Source organism: Ammodytes marinus, assembly GCF_949987685.1.
Source record: "Ammodytes marinus genome assembly, chromosome: 23".
Lineage (NCBI taxonomy): Eukaryota > Metazoa > Chordata > Actinopteri > Uranoscopiformes > Ammodytidae > Ammodytes > Ammodytes marinus.
The window spans coordinates 20255379-20267146 of NC_137227.1; the positions used below are offsets into that span (position 1 = coordinate 20255379).

At 38.6% G+C, this 11768-nt stretch overlaps 1 protein-coding gene across 1 annotated transcript in view; it reads right to left on the minus strand.

Annotated features, from left to right (window-relative positions):
- Positions 1-8537: 8537 nt before the first annotated feature.
- The window catches only part of sh3gl2b (SH3 domain containing GRB2 like 2b, endophilin A1), a gene marked incomplete at both ends in the record, with an annotated part of 25270 nt that continues 22039 nt past the window's right edge, over positions 8538-11768 (minus strand). Inside the window, 3 exons of the mRNA XM_080052334.1 lie at positions 8538-8734; positions 9955-10082; positions 10523-10626. Of these exons, the coding sequence (XP_079908460.1) occupies positions 8538-8734; positions 9955-10082; positions 10523-10626 (429 nt within the window). The remainder of the gene's footprint in view (positions 8735-9954; positions 10083-10522; positions 10627-11768) is intronic.

The window sequence follows — 11768 nt, forward strand, 5'->3', positions numbered from 1 at the left end:
CCAGAGTGAAGCGCGCGCGAATAGGGACAAAGGACGTCCGGGGGAGAATTACAAAATAAAAGTCTGGGTATCTCAGCGGAAATGCATCTGAGGAGAATTGTATTGATTCATTTTTTATTCTAAACAAGTGTCGAAATGTTTCTGTTAATGACCAGACTGTTCCCAATCTTTCTTAGATGCCCTTTTAATATATAGGCAATACATTATATATAATTGAAGAAAAAATAAATATAGCCAACTGTATATATTATTATTACTTTTTATTTTTCTAATACATCTACTATTCATTTTTTACTAAAGTAAATTCATTTGAAACAGATACTCTAGGCCTAATTTTATATGAATATATAAGTAATAAATTCAGTGTTTTAGCACATTGACCGTTGATATTTAAAATTATATATTTGGATGAGTTTAATCATAATAAATGATTGAGGAAGTCTGATAACTGACTTAAAATGACTGATGGATTAAGTAAATAAGTCAGTTATAAGTGTACATTTCTACCTACTCCCTTTCAGACATGTATCTCCTCATGATCCGCTACCTGTCCGTACTGTGTGTGCACTGGAAAAAAAAATCCAGTGTTATAACGCAGCCTAGGCTCTGTAAACAGGGATGTTGCAAGCTATGGTGGACCTGAGCCCATATGGTGGGCCCCATTTGGTTACAAACTGTTTGTTAACATATCTGTATACAAAGCCTAGGCTGTGTAGTAGGCCTAACCATAGACTGTATAAAGATTGGTATTAACACAAGATTTATTTTTCCAGCCCACACACAGTGGTTGCGTTCCGAATCGCATACTTTCTACTATATAGTATGTAGAAAAAAGATTTAGGATGTCCCGATTCTCGTGGCCAGATTTAGGATGGTTAGAAGTACCCGGATGTCCTACTTTATGCGGCCAAGATTGTTAGTGTTGAAAACTGCATCCTATTTGGGCGATTCTGACCCACAATCCAGTGCGCACGTGAAGTGACGTCACATCGACGAAGCCTCCATAGGAAAACAAACGGGGATGCGCCGGATACAAAACCAAGAGGCAAGATCAAGGCGCGATGTTATGATGAAATAAGAGAGTAAAGTATGTCCCAATAGTATGCCTACTGCATCCTAACTAGATTATTTTTATCGTCGGATGTAGTATGTAGAATAGAAAAAAGAAAGAGTATGCGATTCGGAACGCAACCATAGTTTGTTTATTGTTGTGTGTCCTATGCAAAGCGCTTTGAGTGTGAGAACTATACAAATCGAATATATTATTATTATTATTACAGACAGACATGAGCAGAGATATTCACTGATTTTGACCTAAACTGATTTGAACAACAATCGTTCTCCAGAATCACTGACTGCACCTTTAAATCCACGGGGCTTTCTCTCCCTGCAGTATAGTCCTTTATAAGTCTCTGAATTTATACTTATATTTTGAAGGCAAACCGCCATACTTCCGGTATTCATCTAGATTTTTCTCTGGAACCTGACGCACGAGGGTCAGTCCGAGTGGAACGTTCCCGTGGCGGCGCGTGTGAAAAGTGGGTCAAGCCGTTTGATGCTTTTAAATGCCCCAAAAAATATCAGACTTTTTATTGTCACAGCAGCACAGAATTAACATGTTCTATAGCTGTGTGCTTCTATGAGTGATATAGGCCTTTATATTATGTTGTGCTCAATTTTTCAAGTCTCAAGATGCATTGAATTCATATCTAGAAATTAAATGGCCCGAATCTAGAAATTAAATGGCCTGAATTGCTTCTTATCTTATATCTAAAAAAAAAATATATATATATATTTTTATCGTTTTTTTTTTTTTTTTTTTTTACAAATGCCTTTCACAGTAACTTTGTGTATTTTGACATGAAAAAAGTGTTTAAAAGTCTTGAAACCAACTTGTAGGAACACTGTATTAAACTACATGTGTTAAGCTTATGAAAAATCCTCTTCACTCTTATGTAGCTTGATTTGAAATACATGAAACAGTAGGACTAAGTAAAAATCATAGATAGTGGTGGTAGAAATACATTTGTGATTTACCCATAGATACTAGATACTATAGTATATAAGATTTATGAAATCCGAGCTTCAGAGGAGCACGTGAATGCATCAGATGTTGATTCTCAAATGGAGGGAAAAACATAGAACGACAGCAGGCGGGAAACTCGTCTCCACAGCGCCACTAGCGGCCATTTTGCATCATTAAACTAAAAAGGAAACAGGATGGCTGCGTTCAATGACTGTCTTTCATAAACAGTCTTTTGCAAATCCGACACAGAATGAGCAAACTCGTTTAAGAAATCTCAGTGATATTTCTACGGTAGAACCTTATATGTAGGAAACATGTGAATAACCATACTAATTCCAAAAATCTGGAAAGACAGAAATTGTTTACGATTACCTTAAGATATAAAATAACTGCAATATAACAAATTGAAATGGCTTATATTTTATTTAGTGATCCGATTATTATTATTATTATCTTTTTTTTAAATATTAATTTGAAAGGTAACCAAATCTTAAATAATTGCCATGGAGTAAAATGTACAATGTCTAAAATATTAGGCTACTTTTAGAATGTCCTTGAGAAAATGTACTATCTATCTATCTATCTATCTATCTATCTGTCTGTCTGTCTGTCTGTCTGTCTGTCTGTCTGTCTGTCTGTCTGTCTGTCTGTCTGTCTGTCATCCATTCATCCATCCATCCATCCATCCATCCATCCATCCATCCACCAGTGTATTGTCATAGTGTTAGTTCTTTATTTATTACATTGTAGTTCATCTTCACGACAAGCAGTAATACATACAGTGGTCATAGAATATATCATCATCCAATACCATAGCAACAGTTACAGTTAATACCCCTCCACACCCCCCACTTCATATTGGTACACACCCCCAACCCATATTGGTACGCACCCCCAACCCAATCCAATGTTACACCAATGTATTGACACAATCGTCAACTACGCCACAGGTGCCGAACCAATAAATAAACAGGACTCAGGAATAAATAAATAAATAAATACATACAATACATACATTAAAGGTGGAGTCAGTGATTCTGGAGATGCTTACAGAGTTCACAGAGCCTATGGCTGTATATTAACACTGGATTTTTTTCAAGCGCGCACACACAGTACGGACAGATAGCGGATCATGAGGAGATATTCACTGATTTTGACAAAAAGCGTTCTCTAGAATCTCTGACTCTACCTAGCAATTAGGTGTGTATGTACTCACACACACACACACACACATGTAGCTTACCGAAAGACACTAGGGTCCTTAGGCATATAGGGGCTATTTTAATGCTGCCACACAAGTCATACAGTATCACAATGTAACATAGACACCGGTCAGACGAAGGCCTCGTGATTCCACCCTGATAATTTTGATTATTGTGCAGACTGTATGTTTGTTACCGGCCTGATCTCACAAGCTTATTGGTCGATCCATGTTGACGTCACCGACTACATGAACCAATCAGGGGCTGCCTTCCACTAACAGACATAAAGTGGGGAGGGTCCGGTCTGACTGGAGGCTAGATTGATGCCTACATGAACCAATCAGGGGCTGCCTTCCACTAACAGACAGGAACGTGGGGAGGGTCCGGTCTGACTGGAGGCTAGATTGATGACTACATGAACCAATCAGGGGCTGCCTTCCACTAACAGACAGGAACGTGGGGGCGGGTCCGGTCTGACTGGAGGCTAGATTGATGACTGGAAAGGGGGTCACAGGGCCAAGATCTGACTCTCTTTAAGGTGAAACGGGAAAACTGAGCGTTAACACTGGACAAGTCCCTCATGGAGGTTAGAATACATGTCGCCATAGTCGCAAAATCAGCACTAAAGAAAAATTAAAATTAAAATTAAAACAATTCTAACAAGGTTTCAAAATAAATAACATTCGACACTCAAATAATTCTTAAAGCACTTTGTAATTTGAAGAGGAGCGCTATTTAAATATAGCTAAACCAACTCAAAAGATTTAAACAAAAACTAGAAATAAATAAATAAATACAATAATTGAACAATTTTAAATTCTAAGTAACATAGGTCGATTGCAGCCCGAGACAAAAGCCAGCAAGACAAATATATATCCCAATTTTTTTGTCTTTTTCATAACCACTTTAAGCGATCTTAAACAGCAAACGTTAAGCACTTCAGTTGCATGCAGCTCACAGACTTCCAACAGGTTTTACACTCAAAAACACAGACAAAAAAACGAAATAAAATAAAACGAAAACACAGAACACAGTTGTGCTCCAAACCTGACCAGTAAAAGTTACCGAAAAACACGCGTATATGGCAGAAAGAGAAAGAGAAATATCGAGATTTATTTTGTTCGATTGTATTGTTCCTGTTACTGTATGTGCTTTGGCAATGGAAGAGATGTCTAATTTCTTAAAGGTGCTACGAGGAACTTTCAAATATTTCTTGAACTGTCTAATTTTTCCTCTGATGAGCCTAAATTACTTGTAACAGCAAAACGAGACCATCAGTGCAAAGAATGCTATTTTGATATAGTTTTTCTTAATGCCTTTGTCATGGGTATACGCTCACCCAGGAACAACAGCTGGCGTGGTAAAAACACTACCGCTTTTGTCCAAAGGGGGACGCTAGAATGAACACAAACTGAAAGTTCCTCGGAGCACCTTTAAGTTCTTTATATAGATACATCCAGTTTCATTCATAGCCATCTCTTCCTCTTATTGAAAACAGATTGTATTGTGTTGTAAGATCATTATTGCCTTGGTATTCAGTTTATTTTGACTGTTTATAGATTTTTATTGAATCTCTGCAACCTGACATTTTAAAAGCCTTTATTACTATTTGTGTGCAAAAAAACCTTATAGCTAAAAAAAGAACTTAAACTTTAATATATTTGGTAAAACATTTTTCTCTGCTGCTGTAAATTATTATTATTGTCAACGAACTAGCATGATCGGACCCATTTTATGACCCTAACCCATAGCTTAGGAAACACTAAGAATGCTTTGCACAAATTGAATCACTTCTCACTTAGCAAAATAGCGTCCGGACACATTAAACGTCACCACAAGGTTGTGTTAATGCCACAAAAGTATTTAGAATACATCTTACGAATCGAAAAAATTAAGCCTCTGTACATTTTTAGACATTTTTCACGTTTTACGTATTCTTGTCAACACTGCACGCGAGTACTGGAATGTGTAGCAAAAAGGCTAGCTAGTTAGCCACGTCTGGTCACATTAGCATAAGCCATGCTAGCACAGACTCCTGCCACTGTTTGACGAGGTTAATAAATAGCCTAATCACTGGATAGTTAAACCTAAGCTAACCTTATTTAAAGCTGGGGTGGAGGATTTGGGAAGAAAATGGCAGTTGGGATAGAGATTCGAATCCAAATACCTCAACCGCTCCACTTGTTCTCTTTGGTCCCTCCCCTATGGTCCCTCCCTGACACGCTCTACACCAACAAAGTTGTGCCAAAGTGAATGGACAGTCCCAACAGCCAATAAGAACAGAGAATCGGAGCCTCGCTCTGATTGGTCAAAGTGTACAGCTCATTTTAACTTTGACCAATCAGAAATCACATACCCCAGCTTTAAAACCCCTACGCTTTTTAAATCAAAACATTTTTCAGTTTTAATTTTAAACATGTTAGTATGGTAGATAACAACAATTCTATCAAGGCTACTGACGTTAGCTAAGGTACAGAAGATGCTATATACTGTAGCCTATATGATCTTTGACACTATTCAGTTGTTATATGTACAATGGAGTTGAAACCCAGCACCATACTGAATGCCCATCCCAACAAGAAGTCACCAGTGAAATAGTAGCACATTTGAACAGATCTCTTAACATTGCTAGAACACTTCCATTACTATTAGCGTCCAGTATCTAATTGTATGATTCTCCTTGTTAGCTTGTCATGTACTTTAGCTAGCTAGCTTTAGCCATTAGCTTGGAGAGAAAAATCTGTAACTTTCTTCTATTAAAAATGTTTCTGTGTTGGGTGTGAGGGTGGGATGTGGGTGGGGTATGTTCGGGGGAAAAAAAGGGGAAAAAATTTGTACCCATTGTGCTGTAATTTCTTTGTAACTAACATTTAATAAAAAAACCTTTGAAGGAAAAATGTTTCTGTGGTGGTCGAAGTCAAAACACAATAACTTTGGTTGGTGGATGATTTGTCACCATCTATTAAAAGCAACATCGGTGACGGCTAGTTGAGTTATAAAACAGCAATAAATTCGACAATAAATAACTTGAACCGACTTCTATGTCAGTGTAAACTCCTTAATGGGCATTTCACACGGAACGCGAGTTGAGAACTGTTTATCTGTTTGACGCAGCGGTTAAAAAAAATCACAATCGCGCTCCTCCGCCCGTCACCTCACACGGGGAGCGCAAAGTGAAGCCGTGGGGCCAGGCGACAACGCGAGCGGAATGTCGCCTACCGTCTGAAACGGCCTTAATACTGCCTCATAAAGAGTGCTACTACACAGAGGTAGGTAGCACTTTGGTGGAGTGACAGTTACAGCCATAGAGTCCCACTTGACACTGCATGTGATACCCTAGCACGGCTAATAGTTACAAGTTACAACCAATACTAAAATACGCTTACTGACCAAATGAGACCTTTTTGGAATATTCTTATGGGATTTAAAAAAATAAAAAAATAAATGTACACCATCCCATCACTAGTATAGGTTATCTGAAGGGTTCTGGAAGGTTCTGTTTACAACTAGAACAATCTAGAACAATTCTAAGGTTCAGGAACATTCTCATACAGCCCAAGGATGTACCAAAGGCTTGAAAATCTTTTGAGAATCGGTACGTAGTGTTCCGGAATGCTACCCATAATTCCGAAATGATCGAACATTTTCTAGAACATTCTTGTGGGACTTGTTGTACAATTGCTTTACAAGTTATTTAAAAGTTCCCCAATAGAGAATGTTCTAAGAGGAGTGGAATGTTGCCAAGATTCTAGAAAGTTTGAAAGATTCTAAGACTAATACTAGAGACCTCGTGAATGTCTTGAGGGTTCTTGAATCCTCTCACCAGTTCTAGAATTCCTGTGAGTTCTAGAACGTTTAAGTGGAGCTATTTGACAAGGACACTGCTGGGTTAATTTTAAATGTAGGGTTTTTTTTTCTCTAGCATTAAGGACACAATGAGCAATCGGCGTTAGCGAATGTAACTAAAGGCAGATGACTTAATACAGGAACGGCTAAACTGTTGGTTCGCACAGTCTCGCATGCAAAAGCCACAAATAAGACAAAATCGACAGACATCTACTCAACACAGAACACATACAACACTGTGGATGTGTAAGTTAGAATAGTACAGGGTTAAAACAAGGATATTTTCATCTAGGCATACTGTGGTAACCGTTGATGTATCTGTTTAACCACATGGTGAAAAGTTGTGTTCAATACAACCGGTCTGTGCTGGTTGTGATGGCATATCGCTGCTGCTTCTCTCGGCTAAATCGTGTAATCCAGAGGTCCCCTTTTCGTCAACGCTTGAGCTGACATGTCCAATTACGAGTTGAGAGAGTTCCCTGACCCTCAAACCTTAAAAAAACTGCTAAAATTCTCAATATATGATAAAAAGACTTTAAAACAAGAGACCTGGTAAATTCCTCTTAATTCTGGAAAAATCTACTTATAGCAGATAGTTTTTTTTCCAAAGATGCCCCACAAGAAATGTAATTTCACGACCATATTATCTTATACATGGTTGATTTTGCTGGTTCATGCAAAGCGGATTCTATGCAGACTCTGAGAGAGGCAAGGTATGTTAATAGAGTTACGAGATGTACTCGAACCCAAAAACAAAAGGGTTTGGTGATCTACAATAGCTCTGGGATCATGGCTTGTATTATACAGCATTGGGCCATGCTAAAAGGCAAAGGGCTATAGCTAGAGGACGGATAGTAACAAAGAAATAACAAAAGTGCTGAGAAAATCTAGGGCTTGAAGAAAAAAAGCACAGAAAGGCAAGTCAAGGTAATAGGTAGAAAAAAGACAGACGTACTTTGAAAGTGAGAAAGAACCACAAGTTAGGTTTTTCGGGCAGGAATTTGTGCTGGCTTGATCGTAGTTAGAACAAAGTCAAAAAACGCACATACACACAGACACACACATGCACATACAGTACGTACAAATACACCGTGCCTCATTGGTAAGCCTCCTTTGTATCCAACGTTGATCGGAGCGCTACTGAGTAAGCGCTATATGCTGCAAAAGATCATCATATATCCGTCTATAAGTCCCATTTTTCCAAACGTCCATATCCAACCTCTCCTAAAATATCTGTTCTACTGCCATCATTGTCCTCATCCGCCATTTTGTCTTAGTCATTTCAATCCGTCGTGTGAAAAAGCAGAATTGCACAGAAGCACAGAAGAAGAAGTAGTAGAACAAGGAGGGTGTTGTTGTTGTTTTAGTACGCACATACAGGCTTGCTTGCTTTTTCTTTTTCGGGTGTTTTGATTGGTCAAGGGGGGGTGGTGTGATCTGTGATGTCATTGGTGGGAACCTCCTTAATGAGGAAGTGGAACCAGGATATCCACGTAGTTGATGGGAAAGAACCCAGAGTTGCCGTTGATCATTCCCTCGTACCAGTTGTCGTCGATCTGATTGGTTAAGGTGATCATGTCGCCCTCTTTGAACCCCAGCTCGCCCTCGTTCTCCGGCTCGAAGTCGTAAAGCGCTCGGCAGCACGGCTGGTCCATCGGGGCTAGAGAGGGGGTTAACAACAAGGAATAAACAGGTCTTTAGACGAATATGATCCTAATTTTCTATTTTAAGGTTCTTTCATTAGGAAAAGTTAAGGTTAGACATTGCAGCCAGAATTTTTTTTTCTTTTTAAGCACTGGTAATTTTTTAGATTTTTGTTTATTTTTCTATTGGGGTCTAGGGTTTAAGACAAGGGATGTTTTATTATTATGTATGGTCCCTTCTCTTAGTAATATAATGTCAGGGATAAAAGTTATTCTAGTTTAGTTATTTAGGGGCTGGGGGTGGGACATTGCAGGCAAAAATTAGCTTTTTCGAGAACTGGTCATTTCAGAGATTTTTGTCTTCTTTCATATAGGTTTAAATCAAAGGTCCAAAATGTACATTCAGTTGTTTCTATGACTAAACCTTGTCGGTCTATGGGGGCTACTAGGGGTTAACACAAGGAATAAAAGGTCTTAAGACGAATATAATTAACTTCATTCACAATTGAAATTGCTTCATTAGGAGGAGTCACTCAAGGTGAGACTCAACTAAACTTTCCATAATCATTCTCAGCACTATTCTGGAGGTTGTTACAGAGGGATTTGTTCTGACTTATGAGACATTTTCTTTTTTCTTGCAGAGTCACAGTGAATGCGTTACGAGTGGCTTATATCCATGATGATTAACATGCTCTAAAATGATGTCACTATATTCCACAAGGACACTTCAATTCCTTTTGCATTTGTGATTTTATAAAATTATTAAATGCTGCCTTTTTCATTGTGCCGTGTAAAATGTCTTAACCAATAATGTCCAAAACAAGATACAAGATAAGTGTGATATATGTATTGATTATTATGTCATAAATTCTTGGTTATTTGACTTCAATTATGAAATGTGATAAAACGTGACTAGTTTAGTTTCCTGGCGTCACATTTCTCAGGCCATTCTTGTAGTCTGACCATTGCAGAAGTCATGTTTGTACTCGATACCCCTACCTGAGAAATCAGAGAGGACATGGTAAGAAAAAAAAAATGTTTATCTGCTTTTTTGCATTTGGTCTGATGCCAGAATAAAAACCCTTTCACACATGAACTCCGGACAATATCTAGCGAACAGTAGTCCAACACCCCACCCCTGTAATGTTGTCAATTGTCTGATTTATGAGACATTTTCTTCTTAAAAACATTCTGAAACTGCAATCCAACCCCACACCCTTCCCCTCTACCCCTGTACCTGGTGTTTTTCCGGGCGACTTGGCAGAGTGAATTCCCCCGTTGCTCTCGCTGGGGGGCAGCAGCTCGAGAGTCATTCTGGGTTTGGGAATGAAATCCTTCCTGGGATGACTGGACGCTTCCTTTATCCTGAATTAAAAATACCAAATGCAGTTTAAAAAAAGGGTTTTGTCACAACCATCGCTGTGTTCCAATCCCCATACTTGCTGCTATTTAGTATGGTAGAAAAAAAGATTTAGGATGTCCCAATTCTTGTGGTCAGATTTAGTATGCTTAAAAATACTCGGATGCTCTATTACATCCGGTAGAGATATTTTAGTGTTGAAATCAGCATGCTATTTGGGCGATTCTGCCATGTTATGATGAAATAAATAAGTGAAAGTATGTCCCAATTATAGCATACTGCATCCTAACTAGATTATTTTTATGGTCAGCTGTAGTATGTAGAATAGAAAAAAGAAAGAGTATGAGATTTGGAACGCAGGGCACAACAGTTTATTTGAATGACACACACACACACACACACACACACACACACACACACACTGTAAGGCCATCTATAGAAATACCTGTCCTCCATTTTACTTGAAAGCTGTTGTAGGATTTCGGCCGCGCGGCTGTGATACTCCAACTGAGCCTGAACCAACGCCGCCAACTGGCTCACCTGCTCGATCTGCAACACACACACACACACGCACACACACACACGCACACACACACACACACACACACACACACACACACACACACACACACACACACACACACACACCACACACATACACCCACACACATAGACAGAGACAGACACACACACACACACACACACACACACAAGCACAAGCACACGCACACGCACACGCAAACACACACAGACACACACAGTTAGGGTTTTTTCACTGCCATCTCTTTCCTGTACCCATGCTGGGCTTGGGTCAGGCTTGGCTGCCTTTAGTTTTCCCTTTGCAGTTTTGCACACACTAGGATCAAAAACTGCTTGTGTAACTATAGCAACAGTATAACCACTTCCACAACAGCAACAGACATGGTGCATATTTGATTATGTTTGCATTGGTCTCTTCTGATCTTTTATAGACCAAACAAATAAGGTATCAAAGGTGGAGTCAGTGATTCTGGTCAAAATCAGTGAATATCTCATCTCGATCCACTACAAGTCTGTCTAATAAATTCCATTTCAACCTGCAATTTTTATTTTATTTGCTTCTTTTATTCGCTTTTAAATGTTTTATAATATGTTTTATGTATTCTAATCTTGCCCCTGTAAAGCACTTTGAGTGGCCTTGTGTCTGAATTGTGCTATAGAAATAAAATTGCCTTGCCTTGCCTAAAAAGCAAAAATGTCAAAAAAAATACCTTAACATTTTTTTTATTGGTAAATTAATGGTTATAAATGTTAGTCATATGAATGTGTATGAATCTGTAGTTATCAGATGTATAGACCAAACAACCAATGTATTAATCCATATAATATCAGTGTTAAAACGAATGTGTTATTACAGGTAACATTAGTCATATGAGTGTGTGTGTGTGTGTGTGTGTGTGTGTGTGTGTGTGTGTGTAGGGGAGAACGGGGTAAGTAGGCACACTTTTTACTCTAGTGAGAATTGCTCATCACCTAAACATCTTTCAATAGTCATTCCTACATTAAATTGAAGGTGTTGGCTTGAAATGTGTACCCCTCACTTTTTCTATCTTATTGTAATAAAGAAGAAATTAATCATCAAAGACACCATTACACATTGTGACAACCAACCACATCAAGGGGTCGGTTGTCAAACACTATGGGGTTGTTTG